Source organism: Penicillium angulare (assembly GCF_028827245.1).
Source record: "Penicillium angulare strain IBT 27051 chromosome Unknown utg000012l_segment0_segment0, whole genome shotgun sequence".
NCBI lineage: Eukaryota > Fungi > Ascomycota > Eurotiomycetes > Eurotiales > Aspergillaceae > Penicillium > Penicillium angulare.
Window position 1 is genome coordinate 502,106 of NW_026623171.1, and position 26,445 is coordinate 528,550.

At 47.7% G+C, this 26,445-nt stretch overlaps 10 protein-coding genes across 10 annotated transcripts; 5 read left to right on the forward strand and 5 right to left on the reverse strand.

The window, feature by feature from the left end:
- Nucleotides 1–1,199: 1,199 nt before the first annotated feature.
- On the forward strand, nucleotides 1,200–2,956 carry N7478_012827 (Aldolase-type TIM barrel; the record flags this gene model as incomplete). Its single annotated transcript, XM_056929037.1, has 3 exons — nucleotides 1,200–1,347; nucleotides 1,416–1,724; nucleotides 1,875–2,956. The coding sequence occupies 3 exons, from the start codon at nucleotides 1,200–1,202 to the stop codon at nucleotides 2,954–2,956; spliced, it is 1,539 nt and encodes a 512-aa protein (XP_056772399.1).
- A 341-nt stretch (nucleotides 2,957–3,297) lies between these two features.
- On the reverse strand, nucleotides 3,298–5,794 carry lysF (homoaconitase LysF; the record flags this gene model as incomplete). Its single annotated transcript, XM_056929038.1, has 4 exons — nucleotides 3,298–4,429; nucleotides 4,502–5,060; nucleotides 5,112–5,673; nucleotides 5,729–5,794. The coding sequence occupies 4 exons, from the start codon at nucleotides 5,792–5,794 to the stop codon at nucleotides 3,298–3,300; spliced, it is 2,319 nt and encodes a 772-aa protein (XP_056772400.1).
- Nucleotides 5,795–6,311: 517 nt separating this feature from the next.
- N7478_012829 (homeobox domain-containing protein) lies at nucleotides 6,312–8,128 on the forward strand (the record flags this gene model as incomplete). Its single annotated transcript, XM_056929039.1, has 2 exons — nucleotides 6,312–6,899; nucleotides 6,965–8,128. The coding sequence occupies 2 exons, from the start codon at nucleotides 6,312–6,314 to the stop codon at nucleotides 8,126–8,128; spliced, it is 1,752 nt and encodes a 583-aa protein (XP_056772401.1).
- A 329-nt stretch (nucleotides 8,129–8,457) lies between these two features.
- N7478_012830 (formyltetrahydrofolate deformylase) lies at nucleotides 8,458–9,318 on the forward strand (the record flags this gene model as incomplete). The annotated part of the gene is made up of 1 exon (XM_056929040.1): nucleotides 8,458–9,318. The coding sequence occupies one exon, from the start codon at nucleotides 8,458–8,460 to the stop codon at nucleotides 9,316–9,318; it is 861 nt and encodes a 286-aa protein (XP_056772402.1).
- A 332-nt stretch (nucleotides 9,319–9,650) lies between these two features.
- N7478_012831 (uncharacterized protein) lies at nucleotides 9,651–10,542 on the reverse strand (the record flags this gene model as incomplete). Its single annotated transcript, XM_056929041.1, has 3 exons — nucleotides 9,651–9,905; nucleotides 9,964–10,195; nucleotides 10,265–10,542. The coding sequence occupies 3 exons, from the start codon at nucleotides 10,540–10,542 to the stop codon at nucleotides 9,651–9,653; spliced, it is 765 nt and encodes a 254-aa protein (XP_056772403.1).
- Nucleotides 10,543–12,107: 1,565 nt separating this feature from the next.
- On the forward strand, nucleotides 12,108–14,579 carry N7478_012832 (non-ribosomal peptide synthetase; the record flags this gene model as incomplete). Its single annotated transcript, XM_056929042.1, has 1 exon — nucleotides 12,108–14,579. The coding sequence occupies one exon, from the start codon at nucleotides 12,108–12,110 to the stop codon at nucleotides 14,577–14,579; it is 2,472 nt and encodes an 823-aa protein (XP_056772404.1).
- A 330-nt stretch (nucleotides 14,580–14,909) lies between these two features.
- N7478_012833 (putative RNA interference and gene silencing protein (Qde2)) lies at nucleotides 14,910–18,341 on the reverse strand (the record flags this gene model as incomplete). The annotated part of the gene is made up of 4 exons (XM_056929043.1): nucleotides 14,910–16,382; nucleotides 16,451–16,701; nucleotides 16,784–17,931; nucleotides 18,001–18,341. 4 exons carry the CDS (start codon nucleotides 18,339–18,341, stop codon nucleotides 14,910–14,912), a joined length of 3,213 nt encoding a protein of 1,070 aa, XP_056772405.1.
- Nucleotides 18,342–19,379: 1,038 nt separating this feature from the next.
- Nucleotides 19,380–20,819, forward strand: N7478_012834 (uncharacterized protein; the record flags this gene model as incomplete). The annotated part of the gene is made up of 1 exon (XM_056929044.1): nucleotides 19,380–20,819. One exon carries the CDS (start codon nucleotides 19,380–19,382, stop codon nucleotides 20,817–20,819), a length of 1,440 nt encoding a protein of 479 aa, XP_056772406.1.
- Nucleotides 20,820–21,002: 183 nt separating this feature from the next.
- On the reverse strand, nucleotides 21,003–22,657 carry N7478_012835 (fungal specific transcription factor domain-containing protein; the record flags this gene model as incomplete). Its single annotated transcript, XM_056929045.1, has 2 exons — nucleotides 21,003–21,485; nucleotides 21,542–22,657. The coding sequence occupies 2 exons, from the start codon at nucleotides 22,655–22,657 to the stop codon at nucleotides 21,003–21,005; spliced, it is 1,599 nt and encodes a 532-aa protein (XP_056772407.1).
- A 1,288-nt stretch (nucleotides 22,658–23,945) lies between these two features.
- N7478_012836 (CAIB/BAIF family enzyme) lies at nucleotides 23,946–25,860 on the reverse strand (the record flags this gene model as incomplete). The annotated part of the gene is made up of 4 exons (XM_056929046.1): nucleotides 23,946–24,506; nucleotides 24,560–25,060; nucleotides 25,119–25,417; nucleotides 25,476–25,860. 4 exons carry the CDS (start codon nucleotides 25,858–25,860, stop codon nucleotides 23,946–23,948), a joined length of 1,746 nt encoding a protein of 581 aa, XP_056772408.1.
- Nucleotides 25,861–26,445: the final 585 nt, after the last annotated feature.

Sequence of the window (26,445 nt, forward strand, 5' to 3'; positions counted from 1 at the left end):
TCTTTGGAGAAGGCGACGATGAATGAATTCACTGTAGTCGCTTACTCTAGTCCACGGTGTCTACATCTACGTAGAGAAGGATCACCTGATATAACTTCTGCAGGGACCGAATGATCATACTTTGCTAAATCATACAGTGGAGGATGTTCCCTGGCGCCCAAAAATCGGCTCTGCTAGTCGCCTCAGCTGAACAGATGAACGCCTCAGTCCGTATAAATGTCCGATCCTGATTCTTCGTTTGCGTAGTAATTGCGTTCGGTAGCAAGACGATGAACATCTTCTACGTGTGTACGAAGACGCATCTCGTGTAGCATACGATGTAGTATAGCTATATAGAGGAGGTCAGCCGGCAGGTATATTTGTATATTTGGACGGTTGCTTAGTTTGACTCACTCTCGGATACAGACCATTCAGATGATTGGTCCGAGAGTGGGCTCCCTATTATACGTAGTATAGCTCTCTCTATCTCTCTCTCTTCTTCCCAGTTTCTTTAACGTTATTATTCGTTGTTTTTGCACCCTTTCTCTATCCTGGTAGAGACGCAAGATAGCCCGATAGCTAACTAGAGATATAAAGAGCCACGGTACCCCGTGGAAAAAACCCAATATTCGTATGGTATAAATTATTTCCCCAATTCATCCTATTCCTCTTGCTTCTTGTAGATATGCCGTGATAGGCCGACTTCCTGTTGGGGCAACACTGTCACACGCTTCCAACATTCAAACATTGGATTAGAATGAATCTTCTTTCTTCTCGACACAAACCAATATGGTATTGCCCGGGTGGCAGGTCTTGCATTTCATGAATTCCCTCTATTTTGTAGTTTCAAAATGTCAATTTTATGCGCTACAGAGCATGCATAGAGAGAGAGAGCCACTTGGTGGTCAGCCTGCATGGGTGGACGCTAAGTCTAATGAAGACTAGTGTCTCGGAAACCGTAGAGTTATGCACATTATGCACAGACACGAGCTTAATGCGCAGCAAATTCTACTAGAACTCGGGAGCTGCACTCCCGAGAAGTGGGTCTCTAGAAGTATACCACAGTTTAAGGCTTCAAAGGACTGATTTGATTACATGGATGAAAAATGCGCATTTCAAAAGGCAAACAAAGCTTCCCATCTTCCAATTTTCACCTTCCTTCATCTCAGCACATCTTTCACTCACTTCCAGTATCAGCTCAATACGCCTCCCCGATCATCATGGCTAAGATCGAAGATTATACCAAGGCACTGGAGATCCTCAAGGACTACCCCTCCAGCGACGGCCTTCACATTGATGCATTGCTGGACTCAGACAAGCATGGCGCATTGACTTATAACGACTTTCTCATTCTACCCGGCTCAATCAGTAAGAGCGTTACCTCTTTCACAACTATAATAATTCTTGGCATTTTCTGATCTCCAATTCGCAATCAGCTTTCGCGGCATCGGAAGTCAGTTTAGAGACCAAGATTACCAGAAGATTCTTCTTAAAGGCACCTTTTGTCTCATCTCCCATGGACACTGTGACTGAGCATAATATGGCCATTCACATGGCTCTTCTAGGAGGACTGGGAGTTATCCACAACAACTGCCCGGCCGAAGAACAGGCGGAAATGGTCCGAAAAGTCAAGCGCTATGAAAACGGGTTCATACTAGATCCTATCATTTTGCCTCCTACCGCAACAGTTGGGGAGGCAAAGGAACTGAAAGCCAAATGGGGATTTGGAGGTTTCCCAATCACCGGTAAGTTCAGTTTCCTTTATTCGATAATTTTTCACGGGGCAGCTCTTTTACCATGCTCTGATTTGTTTTTTCCTTGAACCAATACTTACAAGATTATTTCCTTGGGATTTATAGAAAAAGGAACTCTTCATTCAAAGTTGCTGGGAATAGTCAGCAGTAGAGACATCCAGTTTCATGACCAGCTTGATGACTTAGTCACCGCTGTCATGTCCACAGACCTGGTAACTGCACCAGCAGGCACAACTCTTACCGAAGCAAACAATGTTCTCCGAAGCTCAAAGAAGGGCAAACTGCCAATCGTGGATCGACACCAAAACCTCATCTCGTTGCTCTCTCGAAGCGACTTGATGAAGAATATCCACTATCCCTTGGCATCCAAGCTGCAGTCCAAACAGCTCATCTGTGCGGCGGCTATAAGTACCCACGAAGCCGACAAGGCGCGACTCAAGGGACTGGTTGATGCAGGCCTAGATATCGTCGTGGTCGACAGTAGCCAGGGAAACAGCATGTATCAGATCGCAATGATCAAATACATCAAAGAAACATTTCCACAAATCGACGTCATCGGCGGTAATATCGTGACTCGCGAGCAGGCTGCATCATTGATTGCCGCTGGCGTAGATGGTATACGAATTGGTATGGGGAGTGGCAGCGCCTGCATCACGCAGGAGGTTATGGCTGTCGGTCGTCCCCAAGCGGCAGCCGTACGCAGCGTGTCCTCATTCGCGGCGCGATTTGGTGTTCCATGTATCGCCGATGGCGGTGTTCAGAACCTTGGTCATATCGTCAAGGGTCTCTCGCTGGGAGCCTCGGCCGTTATGATGGGAGGCTTGCTTGCTGGTACGACAGAATCACCTGGAGAATACTTTGTGAGTAGCGAAGGACAGCTCGTGAAAGCTTATCGTGGTATGGGAAGTATTGCGGTCATGGAAGACAAAAGCAAGAGTGGTAGTAATGCTGGTGCATCACGCTACTTCTCTGAGAATGACAAGGTCAAGGTTGCTCAGGGTGTTGCGGGCTCGGTTATTGACCGGGGTTCTATCATTAAATACGTGCCTTATCTTGTGGCCGGAGTTCAACATTCTCTTCAGGATATCGGCGTCAAGAGTTTGAATGACCTGTGGAAAGGTGTGAATGATGGCGTTGTTCGGTTTGAGATGAGAAGTGCAAGTGCTCAGGCTGAGGGAAATATTAATGGGTTGCACACCCATGAGAAGAAGCTATATGCTTGAGAAGGCCGGGCCCCGGTGAAAAATAAGGCTTGCGTCTGTCAAAAAGTGTCTGTTATTACACGTTAGTTTCCTATCAAAAGTCTTTTTGATACTAAAAGCTCCTAAAATAAATATATTTCCAACACACACTCCCTAACTCAATAATTTGAAATTGGACATACGATGCGCATATATTGGTACAGCTATCTGTATATACATTAATTGAAAAAGATTTCGATCTCACTGATCGTTAACCTCGCTTTATATCCCTCACTCCTCCCGATTTATGAAACTTGAGAAACAGTCTATAACACCCCATTTTTTGGAGACTTCGCGTCGGATCACTAATGCAAAATCACACATTACTGCGCCTTTTTGACCTCTTCCTTGACCCATGCCTCCAAACCACCTGCCGCAATAATCTCCTGTACATTAGCTGGTAGTTCGCCGACTTGCTCAGTCCACTTGTCACCACTTTCACCCTCGCTGACTTCAACAACGCTACGCTTGACATCCCAGGTCAAAGTCCATCCTGTCCGGCGTGTAGTTTGACGCTCTCCTTCAGCGAAAGTAGTGCGCAATCGCTCAACGAGACGAGGAACCTCAAGACCCATAAGTGCGTTGTTGATACTGTTTCGGGAGAAGATGTTACCAAAGCTGCCTGCAACGACCAGGGGAATTTGCTTGGCGAGAATGGCGGTAGCAGCTTGCTCTCTTGAAGATCCGCACCCGAAGTTGAAACCAGCGACAAGAATATCATTTGGCTTGGCAATGTTCTTGAACTCGGGGTCGTAGTTAGACATGCAGGCCTGTGCCATATCGGCCTTCGAGACATTGTCTTGGTATGTCAATTTTCCAGGGTAAATGTTGTCGGTATCCAGATTATCCATGTCACAGAAAACAATTTCTCCACTGATCTTCTCAGGGAAACCAGGTAGAATCTCAGTGGCGGCCTTGACAGTTTCATCGCCGGCAGACTCAGCCCGATCAATGAAAGATTCCATCTGGTCCAGGATACTGGTCAAGGCACCTTCGGTAGTGTGGTCGCGCCCATTACCGAACCCGTGTTCCACACCGGACCAGCCTTCTGGCACCTCGTAGGCACCAGGGCCAGAGATAACACCGTTAAGGGCACTAGCAGCCACGACTTCGGGGCTGGCTAAGTAAGCTAGTGCATCTCTTGAACCCATGCGTCCCTTGAAGTTACGGTTGCTGGCACTGATGCCAACCTCACCTGGTTCGAGGAGGCCGGTACCGAGTCCGATGCAAGGTCCACATCCTGCAGGGAGCGGCTGCGCACCAGCATCAAGCAAAATCTGCCAATCACCACTGGCTTCGGCAGCCTCTTGTTCAGGAACGGAAGCCGCTGCAATATAGAGTTGGACACCGTCGGCGATCTTGGGGGTGGTACCAGGGTTGGCCGTGGCTGCATCTTTGAAGACTTGACTGGCAGCCTTGAAATCCGAGTGCCGGGAGTTGGTACAGGAAACAATGCTGGGTAGGAGTTAGTCATGGCCATTTGAAAGAATCTAATAGAGTAAGAGAAGGATATAATGGGGCGCTTACTATGCACGGTTAACTTTGATGTTTTGCTGCGCAAGTTCGTTCAATGGTGTCGCGACCTTGACCGAGTTTGGACCTGAGACGTAAGGTGAGAGAGTGGACAGGTCGAGATACAGCTGCTTGGCGTATAAAGCATCGGGATCAGCTCTCAGGGGGTTAGCAAATAGTTCGTCTACCCTCTCGTGCGTGATACGGTTTCGAGTTGTTCGATCCTCAAGCATTGCTGCCTCGCTAGCTTTACCCCGGAGCCAGCGTTCAAGGGTTTGATCGATGGGGAAAAGGCCAGTAAGCGCGCCCCACTCAGTTGTCATGTTGGCAATAGTCATTCTGCTATCAACAGGAAGAGTTGCCATTGTTTCCTCTGATCCAGTGAATTCAATTGCATGGTTGAGTACGTCGCTGTTGAACAAACCACAAAGCGCAACGATAACATCCTTGCCCGTCACACCCTTGGGTAATCTTCCTAGCAAGGTCACACGCGCAACAGGTGGGATCTGCCACCATGTGCGCGATGTTGCCCAAATACTAGCAGCGTCCGTCCGAACAACAGCCGTGCCCAAACCTGAATATATTGTTAGATCTGCACGGTTTTAATTTGGGTTGTCGCACTCACATCCGACACCTCCATAGTGGTTGGAGTGGCTGTCTGAGGCTACCGCCATGGTACCGGGCCATGCGTATCCTTCCTCGACCATAATCTGGTGACCAATACCACGTCCCGCGGGATAGAAATCGATACCATGTTGTCCAGCAAATTGTTCAATTTGCTGATACTTCTTCAAATTCGCTTCACTGGTATTCTGGACATCGTGGTCGAGGGTCATGACAAGCTGATCGGGGTTGTGGACTTTCGTGGCACCCATTGACATGAACTTTAGAGCGACAGGCCATGAGTTGTCGTGAGTCATGCAGTGCTTTGGCGCAAGACTGATGTAGTCGCCACTCCGGACAACCTTTCCCTCTGGTAGGCCGACAGCATAGCGCTGTACAATCTTCTCAGTCAGGGTTTGCGGTGTCTGCTTTTCGGAAGATGCAATTGAGGCGTCCTCATGTTGAGCTTGGGAGAATGCTGAAGTGCTCAGTCCACGAGAAGGAAGGGGTGAAGATGCCAATCGAAGGGGATGGTTGAGAGTCCTGGTTGGAATACGTAGCGACGGAGCCAACCTCGGCCAAAACTAGGAGAGCAAGAAGTTAGAATTGTAAGAGCAGTTTCCAACGAGCGATACTTACCGGCCTGCGCACGGTGGTGCAGGGGGCCCTGGCCAGGGCCTTCAATGGTATCGAGCGCGCAGACATTGGTGAGTCACTCTAATGTCAAACAGAACTTCCCCGGAGACCTGGCGTACATCCAAAAATTGGAGGCCCACAGCACGTGTCATGTGATCCCCATACCCCCGACTTCGGCAGCCAACCAGTCGTAGTAATTTCTAAGCAGTATCCCGAGGTCACGTGCTTGTGTTTCTTGGTCTTGGTCTTTCCTGGCTCTGGGGTTCGGATTCGGATTCACTTGTTAAAAAGGTTTTACGATATGCATTGGCAGAATTGCTATCATTTAATCTCATGTGATTATATCAATCAAACTCACGACAGACGTCACGGTAGTTCCGGGCATCCTCTGTGTTATACATCATTGGCCGCCATGGTAACGGATTATAACTAGTCCGGGTCCTCTATACAGACATTGGCCCCCCGCCGTGGAACCAAGAGGCGACCGAGCTCAAACACCATTAATCACATACCAAGCCGGGATTTTATAGACTTGTTTCGACCTTGAACTGTATTAAAATTCTCGATTCCCCAGGCAATTCTTGGAATGGACTCTCGGGATCTAACCAGCTCCCCAAGCCATCAAATACCGACATTTCCTGACCTGGAGGCCCCACTTGATGCTCACGACTCAGAGAATTGGATATCTTCTGAGATTTCCAATGACTGGAGCTCATTGAATGATTTTTACTTCTGCTCTTCGGAGCCAGCCAGCTCACAGTGGCCATCATGGGTTGCCCCCGGGCCGAAGCTCCCTGAGAGCCCCAATGAAGACCAGGCAAATTTGCAGACAAATGATGACCCCATATACTCCTTTACGGGTGCGAATGGAGAAAGTAATGTCCCAGATTTATTTCATCCAGAGCCACAAAGTCCAATTCACCATATTCAATGGCTTGATGGTGCTTTTCGTCCACCGGTTCCGTGTGGTCATTGCCGCAGGCACCGACTACAATGCTTAATTATTCGTACTACAGCGGCGAACCCCAACCCCGTTTCATCTTGTTCTAGCTGTGTGGCTCTTTTTCGAGAATGTAGTCTTGCAAAAGGAGAAAAGCGTCTGCCTTCTGGGTTTGAGACATTCTCCCCTGTACTAGGCCACTTGCATGGCCTCCCGGAACATATCAATAACCCGGTTAGTCCCTGCCACATTACCCGCGCTATCAACTTCAATTTGGAGGCAAAGCTAATCCGACTTAGGAGGATCAAATAGTTCCCAGCGTCGAGAGCATGGAAGAGAGAAAAGAGTCCAAACAATTTGTACGAAAAGGGGCCCGGGTTCTACGCGAATGGTTCTATCAAAACCAAGAGCTTCCATATCCCAGTGAAGACCAGAAAATAAAATTTTCAAGAGAAACCGGGTTCTCACAAAAGCGTATCTCCACATGGTTTGCAAACGCTCGCCGTCGACAAAAACAACATATGCAAATGTCAAATGCAGCATTAAATCGGCGTACTCGCGCCGGATCTCCGCTGATCACCAGCACCCTGGGCCCGCTAACTCCCATGGAACGTTGGAAGGCCTCGCCGCCAGAAGATGAACCCGTCGCCGAATCAGTGATTCAAGACGCCATCGCACTCGATGTGACAGACCCTATAACCGAACCCTTTGAATTTGACACATCCACCATGGAATTATTTAATTTCGACGCTTCGTCATCCCACTTGCCCTCTTCAGGCTCTAGCTTTGGAAGCCGTGCATCGGAGTCCTCGGAGAGTGTCTCCTCGGCGTGGAGTCATAATTCTGGAGAAGGAAGCTTACCGTTCCCACTGCCGAGCCAAAGTTCATGGTCACGATCTCGACCAAGAGATCCTGGGTCGGATGATCGCATGTTCCAGTGTACCTTCTGTACTCGATCTTTCAGAAAAAGACATGATTGGGCTCGACATGAGAAGAGCGTCCACCTTTCACTTGACAGCTGGATATGCACTCCTGACCTGGAATGCCTAAAACAAGATTATTCTACTTTGGCGACTGAGTGTAAGTTCTGCGATACTGCACTCCCCACTGCACCTCACTGGGAAGAGCATGAATTTCATGTTTGTGCCGAGAGGCCTGTCGCAGATAGGTCGTTCAGCCGAAAGGATTATTTGTGGCAGCATCTCCGGAAGTTTCATGGTTGTACAAAGATTCCAGTCCAGGACCTTCAATCTTGGCGCGGGCTTGGTGCCAGGGTTGAAAGCCGATGTGGGTTCTGTGACCAACTATTACCAACTTGGAATGCCCGAACAGATCATCTGGCTGGCCACTTCAAAGACGGAATGCGAATGGATCAATGGGTCGGGGACTGGGGACTGGGTCTATCCGCAATGGCAGGTCTTCGGAACGCTATTTTGCCTAATCAACGCCGCATGAACTTTTGAACATAGATAAGATCTGGGATCTGTGTTCCCTGGAGATCCTACCCATTTATCATCTATACTTAATTTTTGCCCTGTTTCTTTACATGAGATGGGAATTTTAACTGGGTTGACTATGTATATAGTACCAAAGCAGGGACAGATAGGCTAAACCGCGATAAGCTAAATCTCCCGATCGCTGAGTCATCGCCGGGATCGGCAAGAAGTGGGATGCGCATATTAATTTTATTTTCTGTGTTGAAGATCATTTTCTCTTGGTCGATTGACTCAATTCACTCTTTTTTTGGTTCCCCTTCCACACGGATTCAACACCGTCCTCGCCTCTATTCAACATGGCTCCTAGCTACATCCTCACCCTCTCGGGCCCCGATCGCCCGGGAATTGTTCACGCCGTGACTGCCTTCCTGGTCCAGCACAACTTGAACATCGTCGACTCATCGCAATTCGGCGACCCCACATCCAAACGTTTTTTCATGCGCACACAGTTTGCGCCCGATGGTACCACCGACCTCCCCGAACTTGAGCAAGTTCGATCTGCTTTTAAGTCCACTGCCGAGTCTTTCTCGCTGGACTTTCAAATTCACCCGACCGCACAGAAGCCTCGCGTTCTGATCATGGTCTCCAAAATCGGCCACTGCTTGAACGACCTTCTCTTCCGCCAGTCCACCGGCCAATTGAGCGTCGAAGTGCCGCTTATTGTCTCCAACCACCCGGATTTCGCACCTCTCGCTGCGACTTACAACATCCCCTTCCACCACCTTCCTGTCACCGCCGATACCAAGTCACAGCAAGAAGGCCAGATCCTGGAGTTGGCAGCGCAACACAATATCGACCTGATTGTCCTTGCCCGCTACATGCAGGTTCTGTCTCCAAAGCTGTGTGAAGCTATGTCCGGTCGCATTATCAACATCCACCACTCCTTCCTGCCCTCTTTCAAGGGAGCCAAGCCCTACCACCAGGCGTATGATCGTGGTGTGAAGATCATTGGTGCCACTGCCCACTTCGTCACCAGCGATCTCGACGAAGGCCCTATTATTGAACAGAATGTTGTTCGTGTGAGCCACGGAATGAGCCCGAAGGAGCTGACCCACGCTGGTAGCAACGTTGAGAGTAACGTTCTGGCTACCGCTGTCAAATACTTTGCTGAGCGCCGTGTGATCCTAAACGGACATAAGACCGTTGTATTCGACTAGACATCCCATCTTGGATATCAGTCTTTCTGATAATTGAATGACCTGGAAATATACTGCAAGGCTTGGTTTGCACAACAAATACTATAGCATACCCTGTCATATACCAAATACAATACGCATTATGAACCTACCTCTCTCTATCTTACTCCAAAAACGACCGTGGATCTTATGTATCAGAAATCTCAAATTATTATCCATATATTTTTACACTTCGCATTATACCAATTAACGTCCATCCCAGCCTGTGCTCCAGCCTTGAGGCGAAAATCTTCAAACCGCGAAAGGTATATACTACATACCAGTGAACATTGGAACTTCTCATGCACCACTATTTACCTAGGGGTTTCCATGAGATCTTGCTGCAATGGCTCTGACTTCGTAACGCCAGCACGTTCCTGTGTCAAATTACGAGTCACAATCCCAGCAGAAATATAAATAATCATCACGAGAAATTCTGGAATGGTCCCAAAGATCGCCTGGACGGCCAAACTACCTCCGTTGACGCGTCCGTCCGCAAAGGCCACGGCGAATGAATAAATAACTCGAATTCCAAGAAGCGGCAAAGCCACGGTAACTGCAAAAAGAAGCTTTGAAGTCGTTAGCACGGAAATAGAAGAAATTTGGCACAGTTGGCAAAATAGGTACCTTTTTCTCGTGATCAATTCGACGACGGTTAGAGTCCGATCGAAGAGAGATTGCGGTGAATACAACGATCATCAGCCAGCCAAGGGCTAGTACCCCCATACCAGCCTCGAGTAGAGATGACTTTCCCTTGCTAGCAGCTGAGAGGGCAATACCAGCCAAGATAGTCAAGTGAGGCACAAGGAGACCTGCTCCTTGAAGGATAGCTGGGAGTCTCTGTTGAATGGAATAGTTCCTGTGACATGTCAAACGTCGACATTAGGGGTCATTGAATCTACCAATGGTATTTTATGAGCCTACTTACGCTTCATGAAGGATTCCCAATGCGGCAAGTAGGATAGGCGACAGACCGATCCCAGAAATGATCTGGGCAGTTGGATTGGGCTTCCCCGTGGTTGATAACGAATGATAGGCCATGCCGTTGCCGACGAGACGAAGGCCACACATAGCCATCACATAAAGCCAGCCAGCTAGCCCGTGTTTTCCATGTTTAGCGAAGCAAAAAAAGGCCGGAATGAAAGCTGTAGCATAAAAGACTATCTGGGCGAGCTCAAGGCCCTCCGTAGAAGATGTACCGGTCATTGTACCAAAGTCGCCTTGAGGAATCAGATTGCGAGAGAAATCAAGATAAAGGTAGAAGATATTGATGAAATTAGGTGAGAACGACTTAGCAGATGGAGAAAGATGCGGCGGGATTCAAGGCTTTTATGGGGTTAATGACTCTCATACTCCAAAACGGAAGATTCTTGATCAATTGTCATAATCAAGTATAGTTCTCTCTAGTATCCAATGGCAGCGTATATCACAATCGATCGTCTGGACAAGGTTGGAACACAGCCTTGCCTTTCGGCTTCAAGTTTGTGTTAATGCTTTGTCTTTTCGGCCATTACTTCCAATCTACGTTTATTTTCAGCTGCAATAGACTTGTGGGTCGTCAAAAAGCCAGGTCAATGTCGATCAATAATCAATCTACATAGAACGCAGCCTTGTCACGCATTGAAGTGATGTGATAGGACGAGAGCATGGAAAAACAGAGACCAAAAAAAGAACCGATCCCGAAACCGAGGGAAAGGGAAATGTATCCACAGTGGGGGCCGGGAGCAGCGTTGTTAGACTCGGTTTCGGGTTTAGCACCTATATGGGGTATGGGGTATGTCGATTATGTAGTAGGTCAAAGATGCGATCAAATTGTACATAAATCGACCACGAATTGCCAGTATAAGCCACCGTTAATTACTGGCCCATGATGATGATGTTTTCGCTTTCGCTTTTGCTCAAATCACAAGGTAAGCTAGAGTCGGACTATTTGGAAAATCGACTTGAGCCACACGACACGTCATGGATAGGTTGGCCGATAGCTGTCATCGATATTTCCAGTGCTAATATTATTTTGCTAGGTCTACCAGCTCAACAATCCTGTGGACTAAGCATAAATATGTTTTTATTAGAAAAAACAATGGTTTAGTGGCTCGGTAATGCATCGTAACGCCGCATTATACAGAACCGTGACTATATTAGAGGTCCAACACCCGGGATCATCATGATATTGACCCAAATCATTGAAGGTGACTCGGAAGTCCTGAAGATAATATTGATGCCTCAGTCTTGGGGCTCTAAATGACACCGCTTGCTTTGAACGTATCTATCAAGTTTCGAGATTAGGACTAAGGATGCAGGCGGAATCAGACTTTTCAAATGTGAGCCAATAAATAGCAGAGGCTTGGAAGATTATTAGGAGATCCGTGCGTATAAAAAGCGACCATGACCAGCGAGAGCTCTGATTAGCGTTGATTTATCTTGCCAAAAAGCTCCACAGCGTGAGATCTAAGTGTCCACGAAATGCTGGTGGTCTCACACTGTCTAGTTTCCTTTCAAACAAAGCCAGTGGGAAGAAAGCTCATTTTAAATCCGCATAGAGGACAACGTCTTCTGTGTAAACTATTCGGAACTCTGCCAAACAACAAGTAAACTTCTTTTATTTAACATGATGGGTAAATCCGAATTATCATTTATCTCGTTCAACATGCGATCCATCGGAAATCCCTGTGGAACCATACTCAAGATTCATAAGTATAAATGGGAATCGCCCTTCCGCAGGCTCAAGGGTTAAAATCAGGCGTGACAGAAGATGCTCTTAACCTTTCCTTATGGTGCCAAACATTGCGAAATCGTGCTTTCTTGAACGACCACCTGCTGCTAAGATGATAGAAGCTCAAAACGATGACCTGAGTTCAAAAGTTATCAACTTTACAATGAGTAGAACCTCCAAGGACATTCTTAATATGTTAAAAGGGAATGCCAAATTTGCAGATGAAGTTGAAAATCAGGACCTGAAAACGCAATGGGTGATTCAGCTTGCGTGGTTGATCACAATCTACAAATTTAGCACATCTCCGACAATGTATTTTTTTGGAGATTACTCAAATGAACGGCCATTTGCGACGGGGGAAGAAAGAAATGATTTCAAAACTAGCGACCTTACGGTACAGCTCCACATAGATTCCCAGGACACATTACAGGGCATGCTTTCCGATATAATACATAAGAGAAAAGCGGCCTCGATAAGCACTGGCACCAATGAGAATCACAGATGGCGCTACAGGAAAGCCATTTACAATACGCATGTTATATACCAGACAGATGAGAAATCAAAGAATACGAGTGTTCTGAGCGGATACACCAATTCAAGTTATAGCCAGACGAGGAATGGTATGATCAGCAACGAGCGCCTTCAATTAGAATTCCCTGTTTCGGCTTCTCGACTACAGATTTCATATGCAAGCGAAGGGAATATAACTGTTCAAGCTCACCTCACTATGAATGAACTTCCAGCCCCCTTGGCAAAACGCTTATTTCATCATTTCGACAAAGCATTGTCGACTATCTGTGACATGCCTATTCAGCCTGTTGGTGCTATAGATCTAATGACACCATATGACTATAACTGGATTACCGAACTGACGCAGTCGATATCGCCAACTAAACATGGGCTATTACATGAAATGTGCTTGGCACACGCTAAAAGTCATCCGAATGCCCCTGCTGTACGTTCATGGGATGGAGACTTTAACTACCAAGAGTTGAAAGATCTGGTTCATCGACTAACACACTGGCTAGTTGACCAAGGCGTTGGCCCAGGCATCTTTGTGGCATGTGTGTTTTATAAGTCGGCCTGGGCAATTGTAGCCCGTCTTGCAGTTCTCATGGCCGGAGGTGCCTACGTTTGTGTCGACGCCCACGATCCACCAGCGTACCTGGCATCTGTCCTAAAAAGAACTCGAATCACCATTCTGTTGAGTTCTTTCGGATTTTCAAAAGATTTTCATGATCAGGTAGAGGTCTGTTTTGAAGTAAGCGCCACATCTATTCAAGCGTTGCCATTCAAAGCAGGAGTACCGTGTTCAAATGTCACATCGAATGATCCTTGCGTTGTGCTATTCACCTCGGGAAGTACTGGAACACCAAAGGGAATCATCCAGGAGCACCGAAGCTACGCTTCAGCATTGGTGGACTATATCAGAGTTATGAAGATGGATTCGCACTCCCGTATGTTTCAATTCGATGCCTACGCATTTGACATCAGCAACAATGACTATTTGGCACCTTTGATTGCTGGCGGATGCTGTTGTGTCCCCACAACATCCCTTTCGATGGAGGCGCTGATGACAGATTTCATGGATCTGCAAGCTAATGTGATGTTTGTTACGCCATCTGTTGCTATTGATATTGACCCAGACCGTATCCCTACATTGGAGACTATTTGCATTGGGGGCGAGCTGATATCTGATGCTGTCCTTTCCAAGTGGCTCTGCCGCGTGCGTGTCGTCAACCAGTACGGTATGGGCGAGGTCGCTTCTATGTGCGCTTATAACCCCAGTCTGAGAATCGGTCAAGGTGCAGTGATTGGACGTCCTGCAACAGGAGCAATTTGGATAGTAAATGCCGATAATGCAGATCAACTAATGCCGGTCGGAGCTGTGGGTGAATTGCTTATAGAAGGCCCCCATGTTGCTCGGGGATATCTTGATGGAGTATCCGGACAATCTGGAAATTTTCTCGACACGCCTCCTCCGTGGATGACTCAAATACACCTTCACAGAGAGTTGAACCGATTATACCGATCGGGAGACCTGGGTCGGTATAACGATGATGGTAGCATCGAGCTAATTGGTCGAAAAGATTCCATGCTCAAACTTGACGGAGCCCGGATAGAGGCTGATCAAGTAGAGTATATTTTGAGTCGCGAGTTGTCAAAGGCCGACACTGTTATAGTTGATGTGCTTGGTACTATCGACGGGTTTAGTGACCCAATCCTTGTGGTATTTTTGTTTTTGGGAAATAACCCGTTAAATCTGACGGATATTCCTGTTGAAAACATGCAATTTAGCCCTGTCAAGTCTTGTCATGCTGTGTATTCTTTGACAAGAGGCTTGATTGATGCACTTCAAAAGAATTTGCCCTCCCACTACATCCCAAGCTTGTTTCTATTAATTGATTGTATACCTCGGACAAAATCTAAGAAGACAGATCGCCGAAAGCTACATATGCTAGGTCAAAACTACTACCTGGCACACCGGGAGGAGTTGAGAGAGATAACAGTTTGGCCTCATTGGGAATGAGGTTTAATTTGAAACTTTGAGAAATGCGTGGAACGCGGGGAGTGGGAAACTTGAGTACTGGGAAAGGTTTTGCGATTATAGCAGGAAACGAATGTATTTGATAATCACTAATTTACGCATCTCATCTACATAAATTTGTATTTCAAGAAGACCTGCTTATCAGTATTCAGAAGAGATGTGTCAGTCGATATTCAAAAAAGCCAAAGAGAAGAAAAGCAAATAAAAAGCCGAACAGCCAAGAAGCCAAAAGATTCCAAAGCTGCCCAAATCCTCAATAAATGACCCAAAAATGGAATAAAAGGTCAAATGTCGACTGTTGACTGCCGTAACCTAGATGTAAAACATTGTGTCCTTCACATTAGGATGGACAACAACCTGGCCACTGTCAGGTGTGGTTCCAGTTTCACCTTCAGTGCCCACAACACTTGCGTCTGGCGTAGCAGCGGTAGGGTCAAAAAGTTCACTCATGTAGCATCTTGCGCGCGTGCACACAAGGTCTGCGTAATATGCCGGCGGGCAAACACTGACTGCCTTCGTAGCCCTGCCAAAGAGATAACACATCTTGTGCGTCAAGTCTTGGAGGGCGTCGGCTGCTCCACGACTTCCATTACCACCTGGGTGGCGTGCTGCGAAGACTTCATCGTAAACGGTGAAATAGTGAGCAGGGCGCGCAGTCCCCTGAAGTGCAGAGTGGGCCTGCAAGAAGAAATCCCAGCTCCGGGACTCTGAAACGCCACGGTCAACAACAGTACCGGGCATTGGGTTGAAGGAACGTTCGGCGTTCTCCTCGGCCGTGGGGTAGAACCGGGTGTTGTGGCGTTTCCCGACAATGATGATAGCAAGACGCGGAAGACCCTTCTTCGTGTCAGAAGCTGGGTAGATACTTTCGCAGGCACTTTTGAGGCGTGGCAGTTCCTTTTCACACACAATAGTGTATTGGCCCTCGGATACACCATCACGATAAACAACGATGTTCTCGGGATATTTGTTGCTATTGTGTTTGGCCCAGAGCTTAAGGCGCGACTGCAAAAGGGTATCGAGATCAGCGACCATTTCCTGCCTCGAGGGCTGAATACGAAGCTCTGCAGGCCATTGTGCAAGGGCGGAGTCTACAGAAGCCACAATTGCGGCGACACTGGGTGCAGTGCTTGCCGAACCTGGAGAGGGATGAGTGACATCGAGACCGACTAGCATCGTTTTACCGTCTGCGAACAAGCCAAGGTCAGAACTGCGGAGGGATTGGTTTCCTCCACCCAATTTGAGGTTGATCTTTAGGCCCACGTTGGCACAGTACTGGTCCTGTGCAGCGCTGAATTTCTCGGCCTGCACATTGACGTTCCGAATTCCGCAACGGACATCACAGACCTGCTTGATAGTATTGTAAAGCCCGGTCTCTCTGCCGTACAGAATTCCCAGAATAAACGTTGTTCTATATTGGTTTTGTAGGTCGCGAACAGCCTTTTCGATCATTTCAGCATCGTTTCGTCCGTCGAGTTCGATGCGTTTGCCATCCACAGGGGGGTCGGCGTTGATACCCATGTTTCGAAGGACAGATGTGAATTTCTGCAAAGAACTCGTCATTTCGGCTGAAGAGGAGAAAGCCGGGCGTCCACGAGGAGTCACGAAGTAAAGCCATGTCCAGTTTCTGAGAACAGCAGGTTTAGAAAACTGGATAGCTTTCATATTCCACGATCCGCCCATGGTCATGATCTCTTTTTGCTTGGCGTACAGAATTTTAGGTGCGGGTAAAACGCGACCTTGCACGGTGATCAGGTTGTTATTCACTCGAATTCCGAAAGCAGACTATAAAGCAAGGGAAACACGGTAAGTATAGAGTCAAAACACCAACAATGAAGAGAAGGGGAATTTACCAAAGTCGCGTTGAGAGGCTCTCCCACTCCCAGCATACCCACTCCCTTTGTCACAATGGACTGGGCATTCTGTGCTGGTTTACGACCCATAACAGCAAATTTAAGCATGCCGGATGTTTGATCTGGGGTAAGTTTGGTTCCCACTGGCTGACCAGGGATAACATCGCAGACATCAGCCGGGAGATACATGGGGTTCTGACGGTTGCCAACATTGAGGACAGGTAGCTCTCGATTGACGTCACGGTTGTATTCTGTAACATAGTTCGAGGTCAATTTCAGCGATTTGATTTACCTATGAAAAGGATGTATCAAAAGAGAAAGAAAGAACCATACCTCTCTTAAAGTAAGCGGCAACCGAGATATACTGGCCATCCGGAGAAGGGCCGGCTTTGGGCGGCTTCTTACTCTTCTTGCCTTTACCCTCAGCAGGTTGCGTTGGCGAGGACCTGGAACCGGGGGGATCCAAGTAGAACTGGACATCATAAGGGCCAGCACCTGATTTAGCCACCTTGGGTGGGTGTGGGCTAGAACGGCCATCACCAGGTGAAGCCAAGCCCGCAATAGTTTTGATGGGAAGAGGGCGAGGCTTGCCACTGCTCGTCTTGCGCACAATGTGATTAGGACGAACTCGCACACGTTTCAAAAAGGCCTCCAAGCGGTGACTGTTACTACGAGAATTCGCGCGGTAGTAGTCTCCGATCACCATGGGCAGCGGACCTTCCTGATAGCATGCGAGATACTTCACTTGAACGTTCAATAGAGCACGTGCTGTAGCGGCACGTACACTCACGAAGAAGCCACGCAGGGCCTCCAGTCCCCCACCAAGATTCATTCGCTCGACAATGTCTGCATTCATGCTGTAATGCTTGTTGGCCCCGACTGAAACCACTGATGAATCAGTTTTAGGATGATGACCCATGATGACATTCAGAGCTTGGACAATTTGCTCCTGAATCGCTAACGGACCCGTAGTAACACTACTTGAAGTAAGATGGTCAATCAGTTCATCTGGTTGGAGAGTTCCTGTACCCTGCACAGTCACAGAGTACACCTTCGGATCTTCAGGGTATTCAGGATCAGTCTCCGTCTTGTACCGCACATCAAACACTTTGCTGTCACCAGGGAGATTCAATTTAACACAGGCGATCAAGTTCGAGCGATAATCGGTGGCGATGTTGTTCAAGTCTTGAGGAAAGTGCTCTTCAAGCAGAAGGCGCACAACCTGCCGCGCTTTCTTCGGAGGCACATCCTTACCCTGATCTTTGCCAATCGCGACATGATAGCGATACAAAAGCTGCCCAACAGAAGTGAACGCTAGATAATTGGCATACAGCGTAACAGGCTTTCCAAGTGTTCCATATCCTGGCCGATCGGGATACATTGGGTCTGTCTTTGTCTTCTTTCGCCCAACCAAGGCTTTGGCGATGTCATTTTCGATCTTCTCAACGCGGGCATCGGGGGCAGGGACCGGGCGACCCTCACTATAATCAATCACATCAGAACCATTTCAATTCTTCCCTCAAGCCTCCAAACCTGTTGAGTGGACTCACTTGAAAATTTTCGGGCCTTGTTGGAAGCCTCCGCGGAAGCCTCCTCCTCTACCACCACCACGATCTCCACGACCACGATCTCCACGACCACGATCTCCACCGCGTCCTCGATCTCCACCGCGTCCTCGATCTCCACCGCGTCCTCGATCACCTCCTCTACCACCGCGGAAATCCCCTCGAAAATCTCCACGAGATCCCGGTGAACCTCCGGCTGGTCGAAAAGGCATTTCCATATCGCCGCGGCCCCGACCGCGGCCTCCCCCACGGTCGCCGCGACCTCGACCTCGATCCCCACCACCATTACCATTCCCACGACCGCGACCACGATAATTGTCAGCCATGATTTTGTTGCAGCGAAATTATGGCTGGCTAACCAACAGTCCCATCACAAGGATGAAGAAGGAAGAAGGAGGGAAGGAAGAGGTCAACCGGCGGAGGTGATCTACGTTTCTTGTATTTATGAAGACCTGGGCTGTCATCCAATCAATTCACTGCAAACGCCGTTCGTTCGCTGCGTCACCTTTTCTTTGTTCCATTCGTTCACAGCGTTACACGTTACTATCACGTTCTTTGTTTGTGCAGCAACTCCCTGCGCTGGCGCTACTTGATTGGAAGTGAACCCTGGTCAAGAGTGCTATAAGAAGGCTATGTACGGACTAAAGCGCTATGACGCCTCGATTTCTTCACTCAGATTTGCTCCAAGCAATGGGGAACAGGGACTTGCGGTGTGCTCAAAGCGCCGCTTTTTCTTTGAGTTGTTGGGAGCATTGATACATTACATTCCATCACACAGGGTCGTAGTGTTGGGTGCATAATTCGTTGCGATAGGTGACAATAGTACTAAACCCCTAATAACATCTGTAATATTTTACTCTAGAGCCGCCCTGCCTCGTTAGTTCTGAAACTGCCATGGTTAATGACAAGGTCGGGAAGAATACCCCGACCCGTCAGTTCACCAGTTGATGGGCGGGTCTGGACATGGATGAGATAAGCAAGGGATCTTCTGTTTTGTGATCTGCTAATCGCCAAACAGATATCAACTGCGATCATAAAAAGTAGCATGGAGTCATACGGGCCCTTGTTTGATGGTTTAATCCAGAGTATACGAGATGGGCTATCAAGATTGACATGGACCACCGTCCTCGCCGTGTTGGTCGTTTGGTGCATCATAACACGTGTGATTACAGGTCTTCAAACTGGTCAAGAAAAGTCGGATCCAACAGAGACACGGTTGACAAGAGTCGCGCCCTATTGGTTTCCAAGGATTGGTCATGGATTTCAGTTCCTTTGGGATCATGTTGGTCTATTTAAATCATTGCGGTGCGGTATCTAATGTCCCATCATATCTACCACCTGTACTAATTCAAAACAGAGATACAATGGGGGAGCCCGTGTTTGGGGTCTATCTAAGCGGAAAGACCCACAATGTGGTGGTATCGCCGTCAATGATCCAGACTGTCTTGTCCTCACAGGGTGTGTCTAATACAGACGTGCTTGATCAAGCGCTGCGTAATGTTTTCGGTGATGGGGGTCTAACACGGAATTTACATTCGAGCCACGAGCAAGATATCAATGAAAATGTACCCAGCATGATCAACCGCGAGCCCTTCATTCGCGAGACATCAGCAGCCATCACTAGGTCGCTTCAGAGGCATGTTTCCAGTTTAGTTAGCTTCAGTCGAAGTCCCGTGGACCAGTTCCCCTGGGAGCGCGATTGCTCCATCGAATTGCTGGAGCAAGACCAACCAACCTGTGAAGTGGAGCTCTTCTCACTAGTTAGGGAATTTGTTGGTCATCAAATCACTGGCATTCTGCTAGGCGAGGCTTTCCTTGACTCTTTCCCCGGCTTTCTTTCTCAAGTATGGAGACTTGAGAGCAACTTTGTTTCATTGTTCGTGGGATTTAAAAGATGGGCACCCAGCCCTGGAGTTTCTGCAGGCCACGCTGCACGAGAACAGCTCTTGCATATCATGTCTATCCTTTATCGCGCATTCACAGCCTGTGACGATGGCATGGACCCAGGCATTGAACTCCGCGATCTAGACGACATGTCAGACTTGTTCAAGCAGAGAATGCGAACATTCCGAAAGTTAGGCCTCTCATCGCGAGCCAGCGCGGCGGGGATTCTATCTCTTTACTGCGACTGGATGGAGCATATTGTCAACATAACATTTTGGAACCTGGTCCATATTTTCAGTGACGCCGAGTTGCTCAAAGAGATCCGGAAAGAAATCGAACCCTTCGCTGAAACGTCTAGACCCAATCGCAAAGAAACTGGGTTCCCATTTACTGAACCTCCGAAACTCAGCCTTGACGTTGAAAAGCTTCTTGAATCTTGCCCGTTATTAAAAGCGTGTCACTACGAGACAATCCGTCTCCACTCTAGTGGTATCTCTTTTCGCAAACTGGAATCTGACCTGACACTGACCGAGTCAATCGGAGAAGCGTTAGCCCCTCGCACCTACAAGATTCCCAAGGGACACAGAGTATTAATGCCCCATGGAGTCTTCCAAAATGACCCAACTCGCTTTTCCAACCCCGATCAGTACGATCCTCTGCGGTATATTACCAGAGACTCATCATCACCTGGGAGCAAGAAAGTCAACCCGGATATCCTCGGTCCCCAGGCAGATGGCTTGTATGGCCCCAAAGAGAACAATTTCACCGAGCGGGCTATTATATCTCTCACTGCTTCTATTATCTCGATGTGGAATATTTCTTCCCCAGACAAGGAGTTCGTGGTGCCACGCCAAAAGAATACATGGGGGGCGTCCCGGCCCACACAGGATGTCAAAGTCAATATCAGAGCGAGAGTTTGAACAACTTCACATGATCCTAAAAAGCTTTCCATGTCACAACTGTGCCTCTATGTATCAGGAATCGTCCAGGCATCAAGTCTCTGCCTTCCCGCTCTTGTCTACATTCAGACGACGCATATTCAGTGCCATCATTTTGCTCCTTGGCCATAACTCATAAAATATTACTACATATACACATTAAATTTATTCATTTATCAAATCCCCGAAAATCATCCAATCCGGTATATCAGGTACCAGTACCCCTGGTCCAATGTCAGCATGGTGTGCCCGATTTCCAAACGGCCACTCAGATGTCTCTCCTGCGATAGCTGATCGCGGTTCACCCTCTATAGGATTGATGCTGGTCAAGTCGTATGCGGTAGTAGCTCCGATGTGTAATCCCGATCCAATATCCGAACTAGACGGTCGGTTTGTGCCCCTTTGCGCATATCCATGCATATCATCTCGCGATTTTGTCCCTAATCCCCCCAAACCTGGTGCATTCGAAGAGCTGGATAAGCTTGTAAGATCAACAATATCCCACATGAGATCCTCATCCTCAGTTGACATTCTAGGCAGGTTGGAAGACGTTGCCATGTTTGAAAGTTGGCCCGAGAAGCCCTCTTGGTTATAAAACAAAGATCCGTAATTTTGGTGTCGCGAGGCCAATTCATTAAGTCTATCAAGCTGTGAAGGGGGCGTTAGTCATCTCATTCAAATTTTCACAGGCGCTTTGGACTTACCAGGACTTGCATATTCCTCCACTTAGCAGACAATTCCTTGATAAAGCCAATGAGAACACGGTACTCATTATTAAGTAGAAGTGCAATCTTTGGATTCTTGTTTCCAGTGTGCTCGATTTGAATAGTAGCTGCGATTGCAGCTAAGTAACCAAAGAAGGGATCGGAAATCTTCAATTGGACTTCAGACATTTCCTTAATAAAACGAGCTATCCACCTTGAATGGAGTAACGAAGCCTCAAATGATTTCTGCAGGAATGTAGCAGACAGGTTACCACTCATGTTTCGAAGTTTGACCATGGTCACGAAAGGGTGGTGAAGAAGACATTGAATGGAATGCAATAAAAACTGTACACATAGCCAGGTCGAGAGATATTGTCGGGAATCAGGGTCTTCACGAGCACGCCGCTTAAAGCCGACATTCTTATAACGATGAGTGTCTTCAAACTGAGTTTCGAACTGCATCCATTCGGATTCAAGAATTGCAAGCGCCGAACCACTCTGCCATGGTGGTAGGGAGTGGACGGCGTAAGGTTCAAAAACCCATTCGGTTGCTTTACCCCACAAGGAGTACAGACGGAGGAGACAAGCCAAAATGTCTTGATTAAGCCTTTGACCATGGACTGGTGGTTTTTCATGTAACGATTCACGAGAGCGCGTTTGACTATCTGAATCGGTCAGAGGAAATGGCAGTGTGAAGTGATTATCGGAGAGGCAGAGCGAATAATTCCGTGATGCGTTGTATGTGCGATCAAGCATGAAAAATGCCCAGGTTATACGCCTTCTATCTTCCGCATCTGAATCTGGCAGAGATAAAAGACCTCGCCCGTGATTAAGTCCATATGATTGTATAACACGCATCCCAAGGCCAACAGACATGCATCCTCTCCAAGCATTCCCACTTGCAAAGTCGAGCTGAGCCAAGAGAAATGTGCCCTGCAGAAATGATATACCTGTTCTTCCTTCTTGGTAGATTTCTGATAAGGTACGCCAAGCCTGTTCCGCGTAGGAAGAACAGGGCGACCGATTTGAACCTGGCGTGTTTGGGGGGTTGGCTGAATAACATTGCTGGGTGAGAGCCACTAACGGAAACTGAATCTCCGGTGGCAGTGTGTGCATATTGGACAAGAGCCATACCTTCGTAAAAACGCAATACGGCTGCTCATGGAAGACTCTCAAATATACGTCCACCTCTGATGATATCAGAGACGGGGATAATATTGAACTTTAATCTGTTAGTCAAATTGAAATCATAGGTATGGAATCGACCCCTTCTGTTCTAACCTAGTTTGATCATCATGAGCCTGTTGTCTAGTCAACGAATCTATTGGTCCGGGTTGTCGAGTATCTTCAGCATACGAGGACACGTAATTTGGCGAATGTTGGGCTGATACACCTTTCTGAGGGATTCGTTCTCTATGATCGAAACAGATCAGGCATCAATAAACTCGCCTTCGATTCCGGATTGAGCTTACTGCAGCAAGGCTGAAATCTCCTCTAGCCTCTGTTCAATATGTTGAAGACGCTGAGCCCCGGAGGCATCTGATTGTCGATCTGCTCCCGTTGTGCCATAGCTTGCATCATGAATGGAAGGCCCTCCCTGCGTGTTTATTTGGCCGGCAGCTACTTGTGAGCCATAAGAACACATTTGGCCCAATCGATGACATAATGAGCATACTGGTCTCTCACCAGGACAGCGGGCTTTCTTCCGTCTTGATATTCCGCATAGATTAGCCTGAACATTCTTTGTTTCAGTGACCAGTGAATTTACTTACCGACATGGGCCGCATGCTTGACGGGTACGCCTAAGAGAGACTTTCTGGATACTATAGTTATCTTTGGAAGCGCTCATTACTCAATATGGTTCAAGGCCCCAGAGGAGCGGTTTTTTTTGCCGGGGGTGAATCCCGCACGGTGAAACCAGTATTGGGGAAATCCCTTGCGAGTTCAAGAACTGATGAAGAATCCCACCTGACAACCATTCGCTCAACACCGGGACGGATGGAATATGATGGACACCCGGAAGATACGTGCAAACGCGAAGATTAGATATCGCAAGGCGTGGAGTCGCGCGTCCCCGACTCCGCCGAGTGCGGGGTGTCATTACGGGTCCTTCGCCCTTGAATCCAGCACAGATGCAAAACAGTCTGAACTTCCATATCACGACACATAATTCAACGGCTTGAACAAATCATCCACTTATTCGAAATTTCGCATTATTTATTTTGAAAAATGTCTTCTATAGATATGTTCAAGCAATTGAATTCCCGAAGATCTCCCAACAATTCCTGGGTCTACTACTGTGGATATCCATAACAAACGCCCTGAATTGGCAGCATTCCATATGTTCTTGGCTAGCTAAGCGGGAAACCCATGCAGATTAATGCTAATGGTCACAATAATTAAATCAACACTTTCTATCATCCCCTTTTCCATCTCCCTGGCTTCGAAAATCCTCCCAATTCGCTCGATCGCTGCCATTTGGTCGGCTTGCTCTCACAAACTGATTGTCCACCCCTTCCACGATAGCAACAGGTTTCACAACCTCTATTTCAGCATCATACGCATTCGAGAACCACTTTTCGGTCAAAGGTTGGCGTTCCTCTGACTGGAGCCCAGCACCGACGTATAAGTGAGGGAAACGCTCATGCATACCTTTGAGTACCGTTGATGAGATTCGATCCACGCTATCACAATGTCGAAGCTTGAAAAATTCCGCTGGCTGAACCGAACGCAGTTTCGCTTGTACATCCTCGGAGTACTGACCAACGGCGAAAAGGAGAAGATCATAATGCATAAGAGATGCCTTGCCATGGTATGATCCGCCAACGGTAGCGCGATGATAAAGTCCCGTCAGCGCAGCAATGGCACCCATACATCCTGTTCCATAATCCGAGATCGGGAACGGTGGAACAACGGGTGTAGAAAGACCCATGAATTGACCTTGCGCCCAAGCGATACCAGTAACCTGTTTCGATAAATTAGATGAATTTCCCAACGCAGAGACTCGCAAAAACTTACGCAATCGGCAATCTGCTGCCACCCGGCTCGTCCAGCCCATTCGCCTTCATATCCAAAGCAGTTCTCATTTACGTATACAATGCCTTTTCCTCGCTTTTCCGCCAAAGATGCCAGGTCATTCGGGCCGTATCCAAGTTTCTCTAACGCCCCGGGGCGATATCCATCAACTACCACGTCCACGTCTGCTAGTAATTTCTCAAACTCCTCACGGCCCGACTCTGTCTTCAAATCAAGATCCGCAGCATGCTTTCCCATGTTTCCATCAACTTGGAAAAATGGTACATCCGATAGGTTGGGGCTCGTGATTTTGAGCACGTCGGCGCCATATTCGGCTAGGATTCGCGTAACAGTCGGGCCTGCAATGATGCGGCACAACTCAAGCACTTTGAGCCCTCCGAGAATCTTCTTGCTACCAGTGTTATTGGCCGGGAAAGGTGTAGGTGGAACATCCCCTTCTAGTCTTGTCACCTTCCATGGTGGCTCTTCGACATTTAGCTTTCCCTGTTTTCCACGTCAGCATGTCACATTCTACGCGGATTCTGAAGATTGCAGAACTTACATGAGGCGTTTCAATGAAATCAGCATGTTTCAGTGCTGGAACACCCGCCTGTTTGCGCTCTTTATTCATCGCCTCCAGCTCACGTACGGAATATTGCTGTACCTGAGCTTCAATGACCTTGATTATTTCCTCGTAGTCCGTCAGGTCAGGCCGGTGACCTTCAAGGCCAATCATATTCAACGTCTGGGTAGCTTCAAGAGAGCCATGAATATGATAAAACTCGTCTGGCACCTTTGTCTTATACAAGTTGGCCGACATACGACGGTAACCGTTTGACTGAGCAGCCAATAGATCCGTGTCTGATAGCAAAATATTAGAAAAGTATTTCACGTAGTGTTTCGATAGAATGTGACATACCTTTCAATCTAGCCTTCACATTTGGATCCAACTTCGACAGCCCATCGATCTTAGCCATATAAGCTTGACATCCAAATGCCGTTGCTCCCTCCAAGCTAACTCGTACACTGCGCGGTTGCGTACCTCGTCCAAATCGAAGATCAGCAAGTGCCGAGGCCACGGATCCTTCAATACCTTTCAATGCCGCGAGCGTCTCGGTTTCTTTGAAGGGGATCGGAAAATAGATTACATTATGGGTGGAAGAAAAGGAGACCTTGTCTTTATTTTCCAAAACCTCTGTGGGTAGACTGAGTCTTTCCGCCTGGTCACAGAGGTAAGAGAAAATACGACTTGTCTCAAGAACCGGGGAGTACTGGGTGGTATTAGGCACAGATTGGTCTGTCATGATGTGTGCTGAACTTGTTTCGCCTCTTTGCTTAGACCTTCCTGTTGAAAATAATTGCCCTTCTCAGCTACTCTTTCGGATATTGTAAACCACTTTATTCAATATCGTTTGCAAGACTGATTTCGCCGATGACCGATATAGCAATGACGGTCAGCTAATGAAGAATTTTGGGGAGCTTCGTTGTACAAAGCGCAGTTCAAGGTTCGTGAATTTCAAAGAGTTCAAGTTCCAACTTCCAACTTGAAGGCGTAGAAAAGGCGTGGGAGATTTTACCTACGAAATCTACATATATGACGGCAGTGGTTACCCGACGGAGACATTCCGTGCTCGATCCGACCACTGCCGCACATCAGCCGTCGGCTCTAGATCCATGCGGATCTGGGATTCATTCTTAAAGAGCAAGTGATGGAACCCCGCAATTGCATTCGGATGCGACAAGCAAAACCATCCGGCCCGGGGATTGATCGGATAGCGATAAGATCGGATGTGAATGCCAAGCAAATGTAGTCCTCGGCACACAGCCGTATCGGCGTTACTAATCAATGCAAAGGTTCAATATTGGCATCCTAGCCAGGTTTAGGAGGA